Below are 24,399 nucleotides of genomic sequence, written 5' to 3' on the forward strand. Positions count from 1 at the left end.
CATGGCAGCAAGCCTGCCTAAGTAGCTTCCTGCTTACATGAGGTTAAGGGAGTAAGCACTCCCTTGACCCCATTTTTAAAATCGGGTGTCTGCCACAGCTTCTTGCAGCTGTAGCAGGCACACTCGGAGGGGAGGAGGATCCTAGTAATGCACTGCGCACTCGCACAGTGCCTTATTGGGGCTCCGGGGGGCAGGTGACACACCTCGACCTTGACCCCCAGAGCTCCCGGTCATGCCACAGGCGAGCTGCCAGTCATCTGGGTGGGCGATCTGCCCACCCAGGGATGACAGAGAATTGTCTGCGGGGAAGGTAAGCCTAACCCTCCTTTCCCGCAGACCGTCCTGGAGCTCTTCTCACCAATCATGAGAAGAGTTCCATAGTGTCTGGCTTTGTTTACGTCTGCAGCAGCCCACTTGCTCTTACTAATTCAAATGGCCAACCACAAATGGCAAGTCTTTTTCAACAAAATGGAAAATAGCTAAAGTACGATTCAAACTGGTTGCACCAGGCAGTCACATGTTTCTTTCCCCCCAAGGTTTTTAAGCCAAAAAAGCACCCCCAGAAAACTGCAAATTCATGTTGAGAAACTGTTGGGAGGAAAGGTTGTGTAACCCTTTCTGTTCCTGCTTGAAATATTCTCCCCAGCTGCTGTTGGGGAAAGATATGGGTACCACCATATATTTTCCCCTCATGGGTAAAAAAGCAACTTGAAGTGATGAATTTGAAAGGAAACTAGCCAGATGGGGGAAAGGTAAACTGTTCCTTCCCCCACCATGCCTCTGCTTAAACTCACAGTCTCCCATGGCTGCCTTTCGGTTTAAAAATGGAAATTAGGGGAAAGATACACATGACTAAATATCACATCTAGTTTACTCCTCAATCAATGACTAATTACAAACAGACTATAAAAAATGAATGGATACTGATTTTTAAATGCATGAGAAAAGAAACAATGAACACTTGTGAGAGCTTCAAGGGCACATGCTACAGAGATCTTTAATGTAAAAAAAACCAGGCAATGCACTTAAATGTTCTGTTATGAAGTTGTATCCTATCCAGTTATCTTTTGCGGGTTTTTTGTTTGGACATTTTCCCCAAGCAGGATATTGTAGAGAGTGTGGGGGAGGAGTCAGAAAGGAAAGGGGTGGGAAAGGAGGAGGAGAGAACTGAGTTGTTGCTGAATAAACCTTTAGTTAAATCCACACGTCCTTGTGCATATGAGGGAAGCAGCTATAAAACAGAACAGAAGGCCAATCTTGAGTTCAGAGAAAGAGAAGCTATACATTTCAAGTGAAGCTTATTCCAGCAAAGAAAAGGTATGCAGTCTTATGCAAAATTAGTCTACTGACATCCCACTGAAATACATGATTTATGCATTTATACATATACTAATCGATGAGGCCTGTCATTGACTGGGCAAATTCATTTTGCATAGATTACACATATAGGGGAGTTCAAGAAATTAAATATATGTAATATTAATGTGCTTACAAAAGGGAAGTAAAAGAAGTTTGAAATTTATAGGATTTCAACTTCAAACATTATTCATTTTATTGAATATTGACCATATATGGTACATTTAAATCATGGTGAGGTTGAATCTGAAAAAGATCTCATGCTTTTCTTGGGCATGATATCATTTTGAAATCATTGAGTGTTAAAAATCCGTTGAGATCAATAACAAAATATGATTATATTCAGAATGGCTTCTAAACAATAAAAAAATCTATTTAAACCTTTCCCTAAACACATTCTGGTGTAAAAAGTAGTGCATTCAGCTAATTTCAGTGGCAGGGTTGTCCATGCAAAATTTTGTATCTGTAGGCCATTGGAAAGTATAACTTTATTTCGCACATACAAAATTCTTCAAAATATATAATAGATTTACATTTGTTTTTCACTCCCATCTCCCTCCAAGAAACTTACCAAATATTTTTCCACACAACACCACTGTGAAGTAGAGAAAATGGGCAAGGCTACCCAGCTAGGGTGTAGAAATGGGCAGTACCTCCACCCTGGGCTTCATTTAGGACTGGGATCAGTAAGTCAAACTATTTCCCCAACATATCAGATAAGCAGTTCAGTTCTTCCAAGCCCAGTTCTGCACTTGGAAACCCTATTGCACTCCTTGAGACTCATTAGGAGTCTCAACCTGATCCTTGAGACTCATTAGAAGACTCGTTGGGAGGCTCATTGAGGTCCATTAGGAGTCTCAAACTGATCCAGCTAAAGAGATCTGTGTGTAGGAATCACTTGTTGGGTCAAGAACTAAGGGTGCCCATCAGGTGTGAATTGGACTGTGGATGCTGTCATAGGAACATAAGAAGCAGCCATATACTGAGTCATACCATTGGTCTATCTAGCTCAGTATTGTCTACACAGACTGGCAGCAGCTTCTCCAAGGTTGCAGGCAGGAATCTCTCTCAGCCCTATGTTGGAGATGCCAGGGAGGGAACTTGGAACTTCCCAGAGCAGCTCCATCCCCTGAGGGGAATATCTTACAGTGCTCACATATGGTCTCCCATTTAAATGCAACCAGGGCAGACCCTGCTTAGCTTGGGGGACAAGTCATGCTTGCTACCACAAGACCAGCTCTCCTCATCTGCCTTGCATTATTTTCATTGGAATACACATCTGAATACACAAGCATTCTCTCAAGCACAGTCTGGACAACTAGTCACACACATGCCTTATAGATACTTTGTTTAAGTGTAACTAGAGCTGGATCGGGGTTATTATTATTATTATTATTATTAATTAGTATTAGTATTATTAAACAGCTTGAGAGCTACTTTATTTCATAGTGTACAGATAAATTTATCAAGGGCAGGGGAGACACTTGACCAACATTGTCTCACATGAGTATTTAATGGAGAGTAAAATGTTCGCATGAATCAAAAATGTAACTGAGATTGTGATGGGAGCCTTGAGGTTTGGCCAGTAGGGTGGCAATGGTGGTGGTAAACATGAACATAACAAACAATTTACACAATTTACTCCCACCCCCTCAACCACAGGAACATACTCACACACTCCACCCACCCCTCTCACCTGGGTATAACTGTTTGGTTGGGGCACTTAGCTGCGCATTTTTTGAAACTCTGTAGGCGACATCTGATCCTTTGGAATTCCTTCTGTTTATGCAAAATCCTGATGTTTTTGATATTCCTTCTGGTGAATTATGAAACTCTAATGCTTTGAGCACATCAACTGGTTCAGCTGAAAAACAACAGAAAGAAGAAGAAAATTATTCACATGCTCTCCAAATATGAACACCTTGAAAAAACTAAAACAATACATTCTATATTATTTCATCATAATATAGGACCATGTATAATAGCTCCATATCATTTTGTTTATTTCTTCATGAAGCTCTGACAGGAGGTTTTTAAAAACGACTTTTAACAATTGTCACAATGATCCAATGGCACAGCTGACCATGGAGCAACTTTCTTATGATGTGTTCTATCAAAGGTCAGGATTTCACTGAATCCAGTAAGATGGTCTGAATGATGACAGGATATAGCAGACCCGTCTCCTTTCACAAATTGTTTTTCCACCTCGCTGTCAACTGCTACAACTCAGACAGAGAAGCACAGATGTTGATGTAGCAGCACTGCAATTATTATTATTTTTATTACATATATATCCCGCTCTTCCTCCAAGGAGCCTAGAGCGGTGTACTGCATACTTAAGTTTCTCTTTCACAACAACCCTGTGAAGTAGGTTAGGCTGAGAGAGAAGTGACTGGCCCAGAGTCACCCAGCAAGTCTCATGGCTGAATGGGGATTTGAACTTGGGTCTCCCCGGTCCTAGTCCAGCACTCTAACCACTACACCACACTGGCTCTTTATCACAGAATTTCATTATCGCGGAATGAAATGCTTTACCAAGCCTTATCAGGTTTCCAGTTTTACCAAATTGCACTGGATGCACACCAACATATTACAACTTCTAACTTTAGCAGAATGTCCAACCTGGCGCAGTGTGAAGTATGTGTCTCAAAAAACTGAAGTGGCCTAAATTCAGACTAGCACTGTGCTAGCATAAAGCTGTTGCACTAACACAAGGATATAGTGTATAGAATGCAACGTCTGACCCAGACTATTGCTTGCATTAACAGAAGTTGTGGATAAAGCTGCGCAACAGGTTTCACAAAGTGTGGCATAACAAGTTGAACCTTGTATATATGCTGGAGAGGATCTTCCACTTGCAGTTGCACATTGCAGAGCACCACAACTTCATGCTCTTGAGAGATGCAGCTCCTGGTAGCACCAGCAACCCTACTGACCACTAGAGGCACTAGCGGTAAGATCATAAGCAAGGTAATCCCTTCTCTGACTACACTTTGAGGCGGGTCTCACAATCAGTGAGACCTGCAAGAGGGATAGTGGAGGGAGTGGGCTTAGCTCGCTCTCCCCGCCGATGAGCAGGGAGGCAGCCCTGGGCAGCCAGATAGACAGTCACACAACTGCCGGCTCCATTATGCAGCTGGAGGTGGGGGGGCGTGGATCGGGGGCCGCGCAGCCCCTGGAGAGACCCCCGAGCCAGGAGGCTGCCTTTAAGCCTCCCAGTTTGGGGGGGGGTCTACTCGTGAGTTGCCGTGGTGCAGACCCGCACCGCAGCGACACACAATTGAAAAGCCCAGATTTGTGGAGCGCTCACTCCACTAACCTCAGCTGAGTTGAGGGGCATTCCAGCGGGTCACCCGCTTTGGTGAGACTGGGCTCGGCTGCAAGCTCAGTCGTTCTCATGGACATACAAAATCGGGCTAGGCTCCCTTAGCCCAATTTTGCATGACTGTGAGAATAGCCTGTTTCTCTCTCTCTACTATATTTGCCCTTTGTTAGATAGACACTCTCTGGTTTCATTCTCTCACCTGAGAGAGAGACTTCCTCTTCCTCTCTCCTTCCCGATATAGTGAGCAAACAGGCATGCAGGCCTTTCCCATCTTTCTGATGTATTTCCTAAATAAACTACTTTACTTGGAACTTTAACTCCATGTCTCCAAACAATATTAATTAGCAGCACTCTCCTTACTTGTGCACTTCCACTGTGGATGGGGTAGCAATAGCAATAGCAATAGCACTTACATTTATATACCGCTCTATAGCCAGAGCTCTCTAAGCGGTTTACAATGATTTAGCATATTGCCCCCAACATTTCTGGGTACTCATTTTACCGACCTCGGAAGGATGGAAGGCTGAGTCAACTTTGAGCCCCTGGTCAGGATCGAACTTGTAACCTTCTGGTTACAGGGCGGCAGTTTTACCACTGCGCCACCAGGGGCTCTTTACCACTGCGCCACCAGGGGAGATAGGTAAACTATCTCCTTTCCAAAAAAATCTCTCACACATGCAACTCTGCAAACCTTGTAGATGTGCACAACTTCTCTTTTGTTAGTGCAACACTAGTCTGGATGTCAGCCAGACTAGTGGCTGACATCCTCCACCTCACACTTTGCTATTTCCCTCCACCTCACACTTTGCTATTTCTTTTAAAAGAGAGTTGAAACTAAAAACACTCAATGTGAGTAACTCTGTGATATAAATCATGCTGTACAAGGAAAGCATCTGTGAGTGGCTGAACAACCTTAGGACTAAGAAAAAGCAAACCACCAAGGAGGGATGAGTGATGGAGGCATTCACCGGGCAATAGGAATGGGGCATCATGAATCTGTCCAATGCCATGGGCTACTGGGCCACGGACAAGGAGCATGCATGACTGGCACAATGTTGTATAAAGCACCAGAGTAAGACTTGAGAAAGATGACTAGAAACTATCTCCTAACTCAGGATGCAGTCCAAGAGGTGGTGGAGGAAGAACCAGGTGATACTCAACCCCCTTTACCTGTACCAGACCTGCTGCTGTAAGGCTGACCGCACTCTAGTCCTGACCTAGACTGTGGACCCATTCAGATATTATTAAAAAGAGGCTGACCTCACATAAAGCCTCTGAAAGAGCTCCAGAAGTGCTTCCCTTGTGTGTAAGTCATCATCTCCCCCGCACCTCTCACGATTTCCACAGCATTCTTCTGAAGAGGTGAATGCTGTAATCGTGATGGTAGGTGTTCCGTGATCTGGAGGCCAGCCTCTCAATCCCAGAAATCACAATTACAGTGCTCACCTCGTCAGACAAACACTGTGGAAATTGCAAGTGGCATGGGGGAGAAAATGACTGACAGGCAGGGGTGGGGCTTCCAGTGCACTTTCAGAGGCATGTATGCAAGTACAAGCAATGTTTAATAACATCTGAATGGGGCTAGTATCTCAGAGCAAAATAAAAGTCAGAACACAGAATTTTTCAGCACCTGAATATATAAAAGGTAGATTCAACTGCAGACTTGGGAGCCAAATCTAATTAACTTTTCTTATCCATAATACTGCAGCCTACACTGACTTTGTAAAGATCATTTGTATGTATAATTCAAAGAGCATATAAAAAGAAGGATGGGGAGATTAGAAAACTGGGGGAAATGAAAAGATCACTTTTTTCAGGTTGCTTCCCCACCCCCATCACCAGCTCACCCTCCATCCTCGCTGCTGCTGCCTCCTCCCACCGCTTTCGAAGTGAATTATAATGACGTTGATGTGCAACACTGCAACATCATTATAGCTTACCATGAAAGTGGTGATTTTCCATTTCCCGCTTCTGCAGAACGTTTTAATGATGTTGCCACGTTGCATGGAATCAACATTATAACTCCCCATGAAAGTGGCCTGTGGAGGTGGAGGGAGGGCGGGTGAGCAATGGGAAGCCTCACCCCCACCCTCCCCACCCTCCCCACCCGTGTGGGCAAAGGGCACAGGCCAGCCCCGAGTTGCATGTGACCCATGCCATCACTGCCTCTGCCCCCTTAGTGCCCTATTGTCATGGCCCAGACCTCTGAGTCAGAGGAGGAGCGGGAGGATTTGGTTGGGAGAGCAGGCTCAGAGGCACAGCAGCAGGATTTGGCTGGGAGAACAGACTCTGGAGCTGAGCTGGAATGGCAGCAGACAGAGGAATTTGAACAGCTGGCAGAGATGAGGGCCGAGGAGACTGATCAGGAGGGAATTTCACCTGTGTTAAGAAGACGTCTCAAGAGAAAGGCTCAGTGGGAGACACGCAGGAGCAAGATCTCACAGGAGAGGCAATAGAAATGCTGAGTCAGGAAAGCCTGATTGGCTGCCGGTTATCTCAAGCCCTATATCAAGCCGACGCACATTCTAAGTCAGCACTGTCAGCAACGTTGCCTATCGCAGACAGTGTCCGTACTTAAGAATTGTTCAAATTCTCATGTTTCAGCCTTGTTCTGTTCATTCCTTGTTCCATTATTTTCAGTTATTATTCAGTTATCATAGAGGGGGGTACCTAGTTTAGTTCAAGGGGCTTTATTTTTGTTTATGCTACTTTTCTTTGTGAGTCATTTTTCACTTTCGTTCGTGCAGCTAAGCTGCTATTCTTATCTCCAGACTTTCTATTTAACTCACAGAAGTAGAGCGGAAGGGACTGTAATCCTGTCGGGTCAGCCGAGCCAACAGATTTATGACACCTATGTGACCACCTAGTGCGACTAGCAGGCAGGCTGGCCCTGAGTGCTCACTTTAACCAGAGTTCTTTGCCTCTAGGTAAATTCCAGTCCCTTGGAATAAGACCAAGTATTGCTATAGAATCCGTAAATCCAAAGTTAGATGATACTAGCTGACCCTGCAAAGAGCATCTGTGCACTCTTTGGGGCTGGTGGTTACCTCTTCCCCCTCCCTACCTTCTGCCCCAGTCAACGGCCGCCTCCACGGCCAGGCCCAGACTGCTGGGCCAAGTGCCACCTCCACTGCCGGGCCTGCCGCTAGGCCAAGGGCCTCCTCTGCGGCCAGGCCCACCACTGGGCCAAGTGCCGCCTCCGCAGCGGTCCAAGTGATGCCTCCGCAACTGGGCCCTCCGCAGCCGGGCCCGCCACCTCTGCTTGCCTCTGCATCTGGGCCCGCCATCACCTCTGGCCTCCTGGGTGTGCCTCGGCCAATCAGGCACCTCCGCCACCCAACCAATCAGCTGGGCACCGGGACGCACATTCCAAGGCACACCCAGGAGAATTCTATATAGAGATTCTTTCAAAGTCCTCCTTCCAGAAGACGGTAGCAAGCATACAGCCCCATAAAACATGTCCTAATCCTACATCTCCTGTATTATACCGTCAACAATTATCAGTATTTGAAAAGGACAAGTTTTTTTGAAGTCCAATATAATTGTAATAGTTTGTGGTTTTGTTTTGTTTTTTGCTGGATTAGTCTTAATCGAAAATCCAATATTGCCTTGCTAATATTTGATATTGCCATGGGCCATCAAGTGGCAATCAATTTATATTTAAATCATAACTTCATTCATCCTTTTCACTAATCAACATAACAGAACACTCTGCTTTTATAAAAGCTTAAAGTGCTTTGTTTGCTAAATCTGTAGAAACAACCTCCAGAATCACAACAGCCAGGAACTTGTGATGCCTCAAAGGCATCTGGACCAAACTACTGACATATGCTATGCTTTAACTGAAGGTACTGCCAAGCAGCATATGGAGGTAAACTAAACTCATCCTGAATTACTGAAAATGACTTAAATGTGTCTGTAGTATCCTTAAGTTGATTGAGTGTAAATGTGCCCCTTGAGATACATCCATTCCAAAATACTACGCTTCCAGCAATTTTAATATGTGGGTTACCCCATAGCATAAGCTCTCCCCATGTCTTTGGTGCAGAAGAACTGTAAGGACATGGTAAAAAAAAAAACCATTGTCAGAAAGCACTTCATCTTGTTCTTATTCAAATAATATTACATTCTCCCCATGCATGCAGACATTTTCACACATATTTCCTCCTGGAGAGACCTCATCTTACTTGAAGCCCAGATGAGTCCTCCAAACAGGAGCTGATAGAGTGCCAATGAGTAGGAGAGTCAGCAGAGACCAAAGAGAATGCTGTTGCCAGCCAATGGGCCTCTCTCCCTTAGTGGGCACAGGGACATTTGTCCCACCATGTTCAATTATCCCAACATCCCTGATGCTAGTATTTCAACCAAGATACACTCACTACAACTGTACCTAATTTGTTTCAAATCAACCGTCCACAAGTTAGCCCACTTGCGCCTCAAACATTCACTCATTTGGTTCAAATTGGTTAAGCAGTTCACAAGTTAGTCCACTTGTGCCTCAAAAGTTTACACATCCACCATCTTGAATCAGGGTGGATGACATCATGACAAACTATGCCATTGAGGTGTCCCTGTGTGTCACTCGCTACATATGTACTTAATAAATTGGTTAGACAGTCCAAAAGTAAGCCCACTTGCACCTCAAACATTCATGCATCTGCCATCTTGGATTGGGGTAGATCACATCATCACAAACTATGCTATTGGGGTTTCCCTCAATGTATAGCTGTAGCAAATTTGGTTCAAATTGGTTAGGCAGTTCACAGGTTAGCCCATTTGAGCCTCAAATTGTCCAAGTTAGCCCACTTGTCCACCATCTTGAATTGAGGTGGATGACATCATCACAAACTACACCACTGAAGTATCCCTGTGTCCCTCACTACAACTGTACCAAATCTGGTTCAAATTGATTAGACAGTCCAGAAGTCAGCCTACTTGCACCTCCAATATACACACATCTGCCATCTTGAATTAGGGTTAATGACATCATCACAAACAATTCATTCATCCACTTAACTGATTGAAAATTGATTGAAAAATAACCTTGGAATTCTTTGGGGTCACAAGGCCAGACAGGTCACTCACTCTCCTTTCTTTCCTTTCTGCCCCTTGTGCTCTGAATAGTGTTGATTTATCTCTGTGTGTATTTGTATTGGTGCATATATATATTGTTTTGTAAATTGGTCAGTTCAATGGTATGGTATATTAATGCATAAGATATAGGTGGATGTAGGGTGGGTCAGTTAGGAATGGGAGATGGAAAGGGAAGGTGGGCAGGGGGACCTTTGCATATGCCAGTCTGGATGGATAATGTGAATTTCTGTAGATGCATGGAGGATCACATGCTCAGTGGCATGTGTTTCAGCCTAGCAGTAGGGATGTGTGGAACCGGCTCGATGTTCAAAGGTTCGATGTCGAGCCAGTTCGGTTCAAAGGCTCAAGGTCAGACTGAACCACCCCCTGTTCGGTCTGGCCTCGAACTGAACCTCCCCGACTGTTCAGTGGGGTTCGCAATTTTTTAAAAATTAAAATTTTATTTTACCTTTAGCCCCTTCGGGGGGCTTCCTCTAGGGCATGGGGGGGCGGTTTTCCACCAAGGTTCCCCGCCAGCCTCGGTCATCACCACTGCAGCCCATTCAGACACTTTTTTCGGCCTGTTCGGGCCTCCATATTTTGGCACAGCAGCCATTTTGTCCACCACCGCACATGCGCAAATGGCCTCTGTGAAGCCTGGCATAGCCCATCAATGGCCTCTGCACATGCGCAAATGGCCTCTGTGAGGCCCTGCGCCATGCCAGGCCTCATGGAGGCCATTTGTGAATGCGTGGCAGTGGACAAAATGGCCACCATGCCAAAATATAGAGGCCTGAACGGGCCGGGGGGAAATGGCTGAACAGGCCACGGTGGTGATGACAAAGGCCGGTGGGGGGAGGAGAAACCTTCACGGACCCCTGCCCCCGCGGCTTAAAGAAAGCCCCTGAAGGTGCTAGAGGTAAAATATTTTTTTAAAAAAAATCAGTGAACCCCCTGGTTGGGCGGGGGGGCGGTTTCGTGGATTTTTTTAAAAAAATTCAAAGGGGTGCCGGACCAAACTGGGCTGGTCAGGTCCAGTCCAGACTCGAACCAAACCAGGCCAGCTGGTTCTGTGCACATCCCTACCTAGCAGATCATCTTACATATTATTCATTATACCTAGTTATTGTTTACGTTAGCCTACTTTCCAGTAGGCTTATGAGATCACCTGACATTCCATGTGCCCCTGTGTGTGTCCCCCCTGCATCAACTTCACAGCACCTGCACCAATGAACCAAATCAGGTGCAGTTGTAGGGATACATAGGGGCACCTCAACAGCGTAGTTTGTGATGATGTCATCCACCTTGATTCAAGATAATGGACGCATAAACTTTCAAGGCGCAAGTAGGCTAACTTGTGAACAGCCTAGCCAATTTGAACCAAATTTGCCACAGCTGTAGGGACACATAGGGATGCTCCAACTGCATAGTTACCCCTGCTACCTGATTCTCTTTATTGAGCAGGGGGAGAGTAACTGGCCGTCTCCACCCCCAGCACAGTACCTCCAGTGACTGTTGCTGGTGTCTATCTTATGTTTCTTTATAGATTGTGAACCCTTTGGGGACAGAGATCCATCTTATTTATTTATTATTTCTCTGTGTAAACTGCCCTGAGCCATTTTTGGAAGGGCGGTATAGAAACAGAATGAATGAATGAATGAATGAATGAATGAATAAATAAATAAATGTCTCATCCAGCATCAACTTGCCTTAATGATCTGGGGTGGGACAAACAAGATACAAACAAACAATATACAGCTGGCTCTGGTTCTCAGCAGCTCCAGTTGTGCCTCTCTTTCCCATTCTGCCCCGCCTGGGCATTATTTGTAGAGCTGTGCAGGCTGGTCAATGATTAACCAGCCAGCACAACTCTGCCTGACGAATGGGCAGCCTCCAGACAGCACAGCTCTCACTAATGCCGGGGCGGGGCTGGATGGAAAGAGAGGCACAACCAGAGCTTCCAGGAATCAGATGGTCCTCTGGCTAACAATTACGTTTGTCCAAAAGTACATTTAGACTAAAATACTTGTTAACGGCAGAAGAATTCCAAAAAGAAAAGAACAGAAAAGAAAAGAAAAGAAAAGAAAAGAAAAGAAAAGAAAAGAAGAAAACTTAAAGAAACATTAAGAAGAGAATGCATAAACATTCATCAGGCCTAACTTATGTTTATAGGTCCTTAATCCAGAGACTGTATTAGGTGACTCTTTGGAAACATTCCAGTTCTATGATCTTATGATTATGTTTGCAGAAGCCAGACTGTGTAATTCTGATTACTTTAGATATATTGTGTCTAACAAACCAACCAAGTTAACTACTGGCTTGCTAATTTTGGATGAAGTTACATGAGCTGTCACACTCTTCATAGGACATCAAAAACGTATTATTATGCCTAACCATTCCTTTATTTCATTATCTCAGCTAACAGCAAAGAATCAATCAGCTGAAAAACTGAGGGTCAACTCACACAATCAGCTGAATTGTGTGATGCTGGAAAATGTCAACTCAATGTGCCTTTCTCCTAGGTGCTCACGTGACTGAAATGGGAAGGGGAGAAGCAATTGCAAGCCAATACTAACTTTTTTATCCTGTGAATGAGCTTTCCTTGGGCCTCTTTTTCCTACATCTCAGGCCAGCCCCAATCCAAAGCTGGCAACTGAACTGACTTCCTTTCTTCCTGAGTTGATGGAGGCCTCATCAGGATGGAGGCCCTGAGCCACCAAGTGAGCACTCTGCTTCTAGAGCTGGAGCTTGGCCCTGGTATGGCACTGCCTCTGCTTCCAGGGTCCAGGGGGAATAGTGTCCTAGGGATTGGACAGGAGCCTTACTGGGGTGCACTGGGTCCCCAAGGCTCCTCCGAGGGTCTGAGCAAAGGAGAGATGTCCGCCCTGGCTGCTCAGGATCTGATGGATCTAAGGATGGGGTGTCAAAGTGTCAGCCCTCAGGGCTCCATCTTCCAGTCCCTGAAACAAGCCACCACCATGGACAAGCCGCCGCCTCTGCATTTCTTCCCCCTGTCCCACCACCACACAAGGGCCACCTCCTGTGGCCACTTGCCCAGCACCCAGGCTCATACTCCCAAGCCGCTGAACGGGGCCCTCTTGCTTCCAATGCCGCCAAATGCCAGGTGAGAATGGAAGGTGCACATGTGCCTGTGTCTCTGCCAGGAGCCGGATGGCAGTAGGGGTAGAAGCAGCGAGGTGAAGGCCAGGAGGAATGGCGGCTTAGGAGGATGGGCCTGGGAGCTGGGTGAGTGGCTCAGGAGGTGGCCCCTGGGTGGTGGTAGCAGCAGAAAAAATGTGATGGCAATTTGTTTGCAGCAGCAGTTTGTTTGTGGGGATGGAAGACGGCTGGGTATCAGATGGCAGTGGCAGCAGTGAGGGGAACTGGCAGCAGCGGCAGAAGCCCCGGGCAGAAGCGGAGAGGGAGCCAGGTGCCCAGCAGCTTCTGGTGTAAAAAGCAGTGCATTCCGCTAATTTAAGTGGCAGGATTGTTCATGCAAAATGTGATATTTGCAGGTCATTGGGAAGTGTTTTTTTTCCTAAAAATACAAACAAAAAATCAACCTTCCCCTGAACCTTCCCTCTGGTGTAAAAAGTAGTGCATTCAGCTAATTTAAATGGCAGGGCAAGGGAGGGAGGAAGAGGACAGAAGAAAGAAAGAGAGTGAGAGAAAAGGAGTGGAGGAGGAGTGACAGAAGGTGGAATAAGGCCAGGGCAAGATGGCGGTGCAAGGGTATCTTCTGCCCTCCCTCAGGAGTTACACTGGAAACAAATATGGCCCACCACCCAATTGCATTTGACACCCCAGATCTAGGGGGATTTCATTGGGACAGGAGTCTTGGTCAGCTGTGCTCCTCCTCTGAGAGGGTATCCCCTGGGTCAGAGTCTGAATGGGTCCTGTCAGTGGGGTAGGAGGAACGTTCCATTGACTTTAACCTAACACTACTACTGCAATGCACTCTACGTGGGGCTGCCTTTGCATGTAGTCCGGAAACTGCAATTGGTGCAGAATGCTGTTGCCAGATTGGTCTCCGGGATGTCCCGTAGAGACCAAATTACTCTAATTTTAAAAGAACTACATGACTACCATTAGGTTTCCGGGCAAAATACAAAGTGCTTGTTATTACCTATAAAGCCCTAATGTCTTGTGCCCAGGGTATTTAAGAGAACATTTTTGTTAGGCCTATTAAGTTCTTATTAAGTTCTCGCCTATTAAGTTCTTCAGGGGAGGTTCATCCAAGGGTGCCACCGACTTGTCTGGTGATGACTCAGAGGCGAGCCTTCTCTGTAGTTGCCCCAGAGCTGTGGAACGAATGGACTTCCTGATGAGATTAGAGCTGCTCCATCCCTGTTGACCATCTCTTTTAGCTATGTATCGGTTTTTATGGTTTTCACATTGCTTTTCAAATTTTAAATCAGATTTATTGGTTTTCAAATTTTAATTTGAATTGTATATGTTTTAAATTGTTTTAAATTTTCTTGGTTTGTTTTAAAGCTGTAAACCACCTAGAGACTTTGGTAGTGGGTTGTATACAAATATGCTAAGCAAACAAACAAACACATCTTTTGTTCTAAAAAGTAATCCACACATTGCTTTTAAGCATGAATGGATTAGACACTTGAACCAATGTGACTGCACCCCCCTCCAATCTCTAGTTTGCCCCTAAGAAAGGTACATTTGTGTCTCTACATGGGCTCAGGACTAGCTTGTATGACCTGTAATCTCAAGAAAATTGCCTCTTATAGGATCTGGTGCCTCTGCAATGTATTGACCTTTGGGGATCAGCTAGTGATTGGAGCTAAAATGATGATTATTCTATAAATAGCAGCTGGGCACCCTATGGATCATACACCAGGGCATGGTGCAGTTAATCCTCTGCCCCAGCCACAGTTTCAGTCATGCTCCCTGGTGGTTGCTACTTGTCCTGAATAATAGCTTCCATTGGCACCAATGAAAGCTTTTACTTCAAAGCTGCAGGAGTCCTGACCTGGATCGGGTCCACGGCAGGGACAACTCTCATTCCCATGCCATGGTCCTGATCCAAGAGGACATCCAATATGTCTGCTATTCATTAAGGCTCTACACACAATCAGTGTGCAGAGCCAAAAGGGATTAAGCAGAGAGAGTGGGCTTGACCCGTTCTCCCTGCAGATGATCATGCACCCCTCCTTGGGTGGGCAGATCCCAGACAAGCAGGGACTTGGCTCCAGCGTCCGGCAGCTCAGATGCTCGGACAAGGAGAAGCACCACCGCATGGCAAACCCCCCCCCCCGGAGCCCCAGTAATGCACCGCTTGAGTGCGCACTGCATCCCTGGAATCCCCTCTCCCTGGATGTGCCCTTCATGGCCGCAAGCAGCTACGGCTGACACGCGATCCTTAAAATGGGGTTAATGGAGCGCTTGCTTGGTTAACCTCATTTGATGGGGAGGGTATTTAGGCAAGCTTGAAGCCGTGGTTCTCACAAGCAAGCAAAACTGAGCTAAGGGAGCCCAGCCCGGTTTTGCTCACTCATGAGAATCACCTCATTGTATAAAAAACAAGTATGGCAACCCCAATCACACGCTTAAAATAACATCTTGTTTGACCCTCATTCTAACCATAAATGCTTATCCTTTCTTTTTTGTCTTCAGCCTACACTATACACACTACATCATACATCTATGCTCAAGTGGCACTTGGAAGACTGTATTCATACACATTTTTAAGAAAAGCTGGCTACATGCCTTTCAGAATTGATATGGAGCAATCAACTACAGATAATACCAACACTTACCTTGGTAAAATGAAAGTATGGAGGGAGAAAAATCACTATAGCTGAAAGGAGTGTGAACCATTTACCTCATTTGGTTACATCTGGTACCAAATTACCATGACTTGTATCTTTGTGGGTTTTTAAATATTATTATTGTTTTATTTCATTTTAGCATGTCATAAATCTGCATATCCTCCCAGTAACACATAGTAGCAAGCTTGGAACTATTCAGTGTAGCTCAGCAAATAGCCAGCCTGAAGGCTGATATCATGCCGAGTTTGTGGTTAAATCTAATTTTGCCCAGTGAGTGCTCTAAAGACATATGTTCCAGGTTTTCCTTCATCATCATAGTTTTTATAGAGTTCCTTCCATCTGGAAATAAAATTTAAGAAATAAAGAAAGCTAAGAGTCCAGAATGGTGGTTTTTCAAACTGTGTTCCAGGAAACTCCAGGAAACTTGGAATATCATCTAAGGTTCCTCATATCAGTAATGGCAGAACCTTTCCTGAAGGGCAACTTGCTTGCTACTATGGGCAGGTTCACATGTATGGTGGCACCTGAGTAGAGGTGTGCATGAATCAATTTTTGCAATTCTTTCTCAAATCAAATTGCAAAAACTTGAATTGATTTGTCGAAATCAGCCAGCTTGGCTTCGACAAATCAACCTCAAATCACACAAATTGATTTGATTGATTCTAGCGCCATTTTGAGGCCCGTTTTTCCACGGAGAGCTGGAAAACTGGACCTAAATAGTGCTGTTGTTCTGGGGAGAGCTGGTTTACCAATTGGGATTGGTGGGTAGACCTGCTCTCCACTCCAAAATTGGCGCATCATCCCACTTGGGTAGATCAGTCCTCTGAGGCAGGCTGACATGGTAAGTCTAGAGCAGAGGGCTGTTCTACCCACCAACCCCAATTGGTAGACCAGCTCTCCCCAGAAAAATGGGGCTCAAATCACTTGAATTGATTTGGGTCAAATCAGGAGTGATTCTCCTCGACCTCAAATCGGGCCCTCAATTTGATTATTTATTTATTTATCATGTTTTGAGGGTGATTCAATTCAAGGTTGAACCCTTGAAACATACCCGATTTGACCTGAATTGATTCAAGGTCAAATAGAATTGCACATCCCTATACCTGAGGTTAATGCGAGCTTCCACAGACCCAGAAGTGCATGCTCCCTCCCATCCCTGTGTGAGCCTATACTTCAATTTCAGGTTCCAATATGAGATTTGAAGTAAATTACCAATGTTGGGTTCCCTGATGCAAGTAGGGCAGAATATGCTGAAATTAGTGGCTTCAGACATTACGACCAATCTCAGAATATTGGAACCTGGAATGGAAATAGAGGCTGGCATGCACTCTCAGGGCTGTGGGGGCTCGGATGAATCTCAGGTGCCACCATATGTCAATCAAATCAAATCAAATCAATCAATCAATCAATCAATCAATGACCTTTCAGTCTTCTTTATGTAGGACAGATTTGGGTGCATAAATGGGTGGCTCTCAGTTCACGCAAGGCAATGGTGAGGTCCAACAGACCTTGCTCGTACCTTGCATGAGCTGACAATGTACCTTGAAACAGAATCTTCTGAAGGCACAGGGGTTCCTTGGCAGATGAATCAGCATAGAGGTGTTCCCTGAAGGTAGAATGACTGAAAACCACGCTTCTAATAACCAACCATTATTATTACTATCAGATACATAATCACCAACTGTTAACACAATGCCAAATGTATCAAAAAGTTAATGTAATATGAAATATATTTAAATATCTATATATCCGCTCCTGGAAAAAATAAGTATTTTTCTTAACTCTTTGAGTATCAGCCTTAATTCAGCCAAATCACAGATACAGATGATTTCATGCAAAGTACCTATGTAATGAAAGAGAGAGCCAGTGTGGTGTAGCAGTTAGAGTGTTGGATTTTGACCAGGGAGACCTGAGTTCAAATCCCCACTCAGCCATGAAAGTCACTGAGTGACTCTGGGCCAGTCACGCATATCTCAGCCTAACCTACCTCACAGGGCTGTTGTGAGTGTAAACATAAACATGTACTCTGGGCTCCTTGGAGAAAGAGCAGGATATCAATGTAAGAATAAATAAAAAATAAAATATTTTAAGTCTGCAATGCTAGACACACTAATTTGGAACATGATTGATTTATTGGGCTCTACGTATGTATGTATGTATGTATTCATTCATTCATTCATTTGATTTCTATACCACCCTTCCAAAAATGGCTCAGGATGGTTGTGAGTTAATGTATTGTATTGGTCTGCAAGGGTGGACTGAACATTTCCATGTAACACACTGAGACTGATGAACTCCCTTCAAGTGTCAAAAAAACCACTGTAGTCATGCACAGCATTCTAGAGCCCTCTTGAAGTCCCACCCTGCACTGCTGAAGCACCCAAAAGCCTCAGTCTCCCCACACTCTTCCCATTTACAGTGTTCATCTGAAGAGGTAAACTCTGTAAGCAGGATGGTGGGCGTCTTCATTGCGTCTCCAGGCTGCGAATCACAGAAATGCCTGCTATCATGAGCACAGCATTTGCATCTTCAAGTGAATGCCATGAGTGGGAAGAGAAGAGGGAGACTGAAGGTTTTGGGCACACGGGACTTCCGGGCACCAAGGTTGGCCCTAGGGTTCTGGGCATCCTAGGCAAAGTATGACTTTGATGCGCGCACACACACACACACACACACACACACAATTATATTCTGTAAGTATATAATTTTAACTGAATGTGGGGGAGGGGGCGCCAAAATAATACGGTGGCTGGGGCTGATTGTGATGTGGGGAGGAAGGAAAGCAGATTATACCTCTAAAAATCTGCATGTCCATCCCCCCCACCCATATCTGCCTTGCATCATCCCCTGCTATGCATGTGCAGTGGCTATTTGAGGCAAACAGCCCAGTGATGTTTTCTACCAGATGCACATCTGGCATGCACACCAGGCAGATGAGCAGTGGGGGGTGGACTCTACACAGAGCTGGGTAGTGGTGCAGGCACAAATAAAGCAGACAGTAGTGATATTATAGATTTTTAAAGGTATAATCTCGTCTCACCCCACCCCACCCCAGCTGCCACTGCTCCAGCCTCAGTGCAGAGACAGCTATTCATCATGGGGAGCAGGGGTGGTGGTGCCCACCTCGTCCCGTGCCCCCAAGAAGTGGCACACTAGATCATTGCCTCAGTTCACCAAGTGGATGGGCTGGGCCTTCTAGACACCAGAAGGCCCAGCCCAGCATTTCTTTTCTTTTCTTCCCCAACATCTGGAGAGTATTACAGTTTTGCTTAATGTGTTATCCCTCACCACACTAACAAGTACATGTCTGAAGGTTTCATTTCTAGTAACTTATATCAGTGGTGTGCATGGAACCGGCGACTGCCAGTTTGAAGGTGGGGGGGGAATACTTTTAAGGATCGGGGAGGGTACTCTTACCCCACCCACACCTGCCATATTTTCCCCACCGGCACAGTCATTAAAAAGTCTCACGGGGCGGCAGCGTACCTCCTTGCCGCCCCAGTATATCACAGACCGGCAGTGTCTGGAAGTGTCTGCTGTGCATGCACACATTACCGGGGTGGCAAGGAAGTATGCTGCTGCCCTATGGGAACGATTTTAATGAAAGCGCCGGTGGGAGAAATGAGGCAAGGAAAATGTGGGGGGGCAGGCAAAAGCACCCTCCCAGGTCCTCAAAGATATCCCCACCACCCTCAAACCAGTGGAACCACCAGACATTCCAACCGGTTCAGAGATCTGTAAAAGGGCCTCCAAACTGGTTCTGTGCACATCCCTAACTTATATAGGAGCCTACCGAAACCAGTCCAACAGTAGTGTTTAATTGGTGTCTCTGTATGCAACTGAAAATGACACTATTGTATGTGTGCTTGTATACATGGTGGGGGATAACTGCTGGCATCTTACAGGCACGTGCAAAACCACCCTCAAGAAGGAATGGCTTGTGTTTTATAAAAGCATTCCTGCATTATCTTCAATCAATATGAGCATTAGGGGAGTCCTTAATTGCCTGTGAGCCAGATATATAACACCTTTCTAAGGATGAAAAGAGCTGGCCAAACTGCTTTACTAAGAAATGATTGTAGGGAAGGGGGGTTGTGTGTGTGTGTGTGTGTGTGTGTGTGTGTGTGTGTACACATGATCACAGCTGATTAAATACTTTGGAATCCTTCAATTTCTAAATGGCTGCTTGGTTCACCCGTGGCTCAAGCTCCCTTTGTTTACTGTTCAACATTTCAAGTTTTTAGGTTACAATTAGTGGCTGAATAAAAGCAATAATCTGAACACAGAGATTGGGAACAGAATAGCTGTACAGAAGCAAAAGCCATTGTTAGCCAACTCTGTGAAGTTTAAAGAGTGGGGACAGGCGACATTCCTAAACATGTTTCAAAGGATAGTGCCCAAGTCTCACACAAAAGCCCCCAGACACCAAGATAACTCATTAGGGAAGAAAGCACAGTCTTCATCCCTGGTGTGGCCACGGCAAAATCTCTGTTTTGCTCCAAGTTCTAACTTGCTGGCACCAGACTGAAGCAAAACTGAAGACCTATCAACAAAATGTTCTAGCAGTGAGAGGGGATTTTCCAGATTAATGCTGGTGCCTGTCCAAATCTGCTCTCCAGGTTGCAAGGGTCCAGGTTGCAGGGGTCTGGTTTTACAAAACCAATTTCTCCAAAATCAGTTTTTAAAAGGGCTGAAATGGATCTCACCTTTTTAGCTTCAGCTAAGAACTTTTCCTGTTACCTCCTGCTTAGCATTATTTGCTGTAGGTAGGGATATGGTGGAGAGGGATGGAAAGGGACAGCTTATTTTTCAGTGAGCATCATCCACAGCGGATGATCTGCTGAACATTCACACATGTTCATTGTGACCAAAACTGCTATAGTTGCCGTGATGCTCAGCCATCTCAGCCATTCTCTTAATTAATCACTCTTTAAAGTTTTGTTTAGGATCAGATGCAGTGGCAGGGGCAGTGGTGCACCTAGGTAATTTTGGTGCCCAGACAGCACCCATCGTGAGGACACACACCCCCACAATGCCAGGGTCCCACCACCACCATGAGGCCTCCACTGCGAGCTTCCTCCCACTGCCACAAAGCCAAAACACCAATTTTTTCAATAATTCTAGCCTCCCATGGTGGTGGTAGTAGCAGGCAGAGTGCGAGCAGCCTCCGGGCCTGACCATCCAGCCCAGAGGCCCCTGAGAACTGCAAAGCGCTCCAGTGCACCTGTGCAATTGGAATAGAACACTGAGATGTATGCTGGCCTTGGGCCAAAATAAACAAATACAATACACTGAGATGCTCTATTATAACTGTGCAGGTGCACTGGAACACCTTGCAGTTCTCAAGGGCTGCTGCGCTGGACTGTCAGGCCATGGTCTGCTGCCTGCTACCATTGCTGTCACGATGGGGGGAGGCCAGGGAAGTCTGCTCAGCTCACCCCCACCCCCGGCAGCTAGAATTGTTGAAAACAATCAGTGGTTCAGCCTCACAGCGGGGCAAGAGCAGCAGGTACAGGTGGCAGCAGGAGGCCCCTCCTTTGGAGGGCACCCTGGACTTTGGAGGCCACGGGCTGGGGCCCCAAGGTCCGGGGGTAAGAGCACCTCTGGGCGGGGTCAACCAATGATACTCATGGTAACATATCCAAGACTGCATGTATGTATCTCTCTGTGTGTGACTTGTTCCATCTCTCATTACTTGCTGGAGGAAATGGAGTTCCTCTTTTGGTCCCATCTGACACTCTGCCTCTCCTCCTCTACTTGCCTTCATTAGTTTCCTAATTCCACTCCTTATATGGAAGGGAAGTATGCAGAAGTGCTGGAGGATTCACAGCTGTATAACATTAACAACCTTGTCCAATATCCATGTATTATTCCCCTTCTGTAAGACTGCCTTACTGTCAACCGTGGTGATGAAAAAACTCTCAAATCCCAGATTTGCCACTTCAGTGAATTTATTTGCCCCAAGCAAATTTTTCACTGGTTTCACCCCTTGTGCTGAAGGTGGGGGAGAGAGATCCTAGATTGGACTGCAAGGCTTAGAGCGTTTGCTAGTTCACCCTAACCTCTAACATTTCACGGAAGATAATAGTGAAGGAAATACTCATGCAACACCCTTCTTCTCGTACCAAAGTTCACTCCCTGTTCACACAGATTCACTTACCCCTATACACTATTAGTTATTCCTGGAGGAAAAACTTCCCTCCCAATTTACCTCTGATTGGCTCAGAATATGCTGAGCTATTTACCCATCTGATATTCACGAACAGTGTGGTTTATTCAAAGCCAAGCCAAGTTAAATTTGTGATGAGGTCCAATGCTACCCCAACTAGTCATGCACCTCTTAATCCCCTCCCATCTTCTCTCCACGTTCTGGCTCCTGCAGTAGTGGCAGGAGCAATATCTTCCTCGACATTCACCAACATTCCTGGCAGGTTGCGTAGTAGTGATGTACACGAACCTCTTCGGAGCCTGTTTTATGGGCCTCTGAACAGGTTCAAACACCGGGAGGTGGTTAGAAGGTTCGAAGGCGGGGGGCAACTTTAAGGGTGGGGGAGGGTGCACTTACCCCTCCCTCCACTTTCCCCCCACCAGCACTGGGTTTGTAAACTCAGACTAACCTACTTCACAGGGTTGTTGTGAGGAGAAACTTAAGTATGTAGTACACCGCTCTGGGCTCCTTGGAGGAAGAGCAGGATATAAATGTAATAAATAAATAAATAAATACTCCGTCAGGGCGACAGCATACCTCCCTGCCGCCCCATTCTCTCCTTGGCCGGAAGTGACGGGTGCACATGCGCACACCAGGCACGTGCATGCACACATCGCACTCGTTCACGCGCATGTTGGGTGCATGCACATGTGCACCTGGCGCTTTTAGCAAAGGAGGGAACAGGGTGGCAGGGAGGTATGCTGCTGCCCCAACGCAGTCTTTACAAACCCAGCACTGGCAGGGGGTGGGAAGCGGAGGGAGAGGTAAATGCACCCTCCGCCACCCTAAAAGTTGACCCCCCACACACACCTTTGAACCAGCACCTGCCGGTTTCGTGCACATCCCTATTGCATACCAACACCAGTCATCCTTTTCCCCCTCCCTCCTCCTTTCCTGCTACAGCTGGAGCAGCTGCAAAGAGAGAAACATGCAGCTGGGTAGGTGGGCAGAGTTGAATTCTTCTCTGGCTTAGATTAAAATATGTGCTGGAGGAGAATTCAGGGAAGAGTGTCATAATGTTCGCCTCATATTTGAGGTGTCACAAGTTCCTGAGGTTCAGATTCCGAGCCAAGAAATTACAAACTTGGCAACGTCTCCATTTGCAGCATATTGCTGAAAGCTTTTTCCGTGTCTGCTACCACTGTAATAATTTACCCAGTCTGTTATATTGTCTTCTGTACCAGATCTGGTAGTAAACCAGCCATAATAGTTTCCTTTAAAAAAAAATACCCTTAAGAATGTTGAATAGAATTTTTAAGCTCATAATTGATCTTGCTGTACTTCATTATAGAATAGCTGGCTGCAACTAAAACATTCAGCATTTATTATCTGAAAAGGTGGTTATTGGGGGGACAGAAGGAAGTGCTAACCCCTGCTAACTTGGCAAAGAGGCATCTTTTAATGTGGTGATTCTCTTTATTTAGCAGGGGGAGAATAACTGGCCCTATCCACCCCCAGCACTGTACCTCCAGTGACTGTTGCTGGTGTCTATCTTGTGTTTCGTTTTAGATTATGAGCCCTCTGGGGACAGGGATCCATCTTATTTATTTCTTGTTTCTCTGTGCAAACCGCCCTGAGCCATTTTTGGAAGGGTGGTACAGAAATCAATCAATCAATCAAATAAATAAATAGATTATGCTCAGAAACATAGGAAGCTGCCATATACTGAGTCAGACCATAGGTCCATCTAGCTCGGTATTGTCTTCACAGACTGGCAGCGGCTTCTCCAAGGTTGCAGGCAGGAATCTCTCTCAGCCCTATCTTGGAGATGCCAGGGAACTTGGAACCTTCTGGAGAGTGGCTCCATCCCCTCAGAGGAATATCTTACAGTGCTCACACATCAAATCTCCCATTCATATGCAACCAGGGCAGACCCTGCTTAACTAAGGGGACAAGTTGTGCATGCAAATACATTTTTAAAAGAGGCATTCCCAAATTCTTCCTAACAGACAAAATAGGTGCATTTATTTACCAGCCACTGGCATCAGAAAACAGGGATTTATTTATTTTTTCCAATTGGGCAGTTGGAGCATATTATGGACATGACTTCCTTACACACACCAACCTGCCTGTGGTTCTGCCCTGTTCTTGGGAATGGGCGTTACTATTCATTTGGCATCAGCAAAACACTGAGAAATTGGTCCCTTCATTCTGATGGAGATTTGTGCCTTCTTGTTTGCCAGCGTTACATATATAAGCCAGCCCTTTGGCTTTTATTCTACTCAATACAGGATGAGCAGGACAATCATTTCAAAGCAAAAAGCTATGATAATCTAAGATAATGTACACTATAAATACTCTTACCACATATGCCAGGCTACAAACTGAGTGAGAAAAAGCACAGAGAGGCAGGCAAGGGCCTTTTCCAGCAGCACTCCCCTTTCCCCTTGCAGTCCCACCTAACACCAACTGCTCTGTGAGTGAGAAGCAAGAGAGGAAGAGAGGCAGGCAAATACAGGAGTCATCAGATGTCTGCTCTGCTCCAGCTGAACTCTCTCTTCCCTCCTGCTACAGGCCAATTTAATAGAGAACTGAACCAAAAATCACCCTAGCAGTAATTTTGACAAATATATATATATGGTGGAAGAACGGAACAGGAGAAATTTCAGGGAAGGACACACAATCCAAAATGTTCTTCTAAAATTTAAAGG

The 24,399-nt window shown here is 45.6% G+C and overlaps 1 protein-coding gene across 3 annotated transcripts in view; it reads right to left on the bottom strand.

The window, feature by feature from the left end:
* The window catches only part of COL11A1 (collagen type XI alpha 1 chain), a 382,842-nt gene that overhangs the window by 338,842 nt on the left and 19,601 nt on the right, over nucleotides 1–24,399 (bottom strand). For all 3 annotated transcript variants that reach the window (XR_008306906.1, XM_053249173.1, XM_053249172.1), the window contains exon 2: nucleotides 3,053–3,220. Coding sequence is in view for 2 of the 3 variants with exons in the window: in XM_053249173.1 (XP_053105148.1) it covers nucleotides 3,053–3,220 (168 nt within the window). In the remaining variant the exon portion in view is untranslated. The remainder of the gene's footprint in view (nucleotides 1–3,052; nucleotides 3,221–24,399) is intronic.

This window comes from Hemicordylus capensis, chromosome 4 (genome assembly GCF_027244095.1).
Source record: "Hemicordylus capensis ecotype Gifberg chromosome 4, rHemCap1.1.pri, whole genome shotgun sequence".
In the NCBI taxonomy this organism is placed as follows: domain Eukaryota; kingdom Metazoa; phylum Chordata; class Lepidosauria; order Squamata; family Cordylidae; genus Hemicordylus; species Hemicordylus capensis.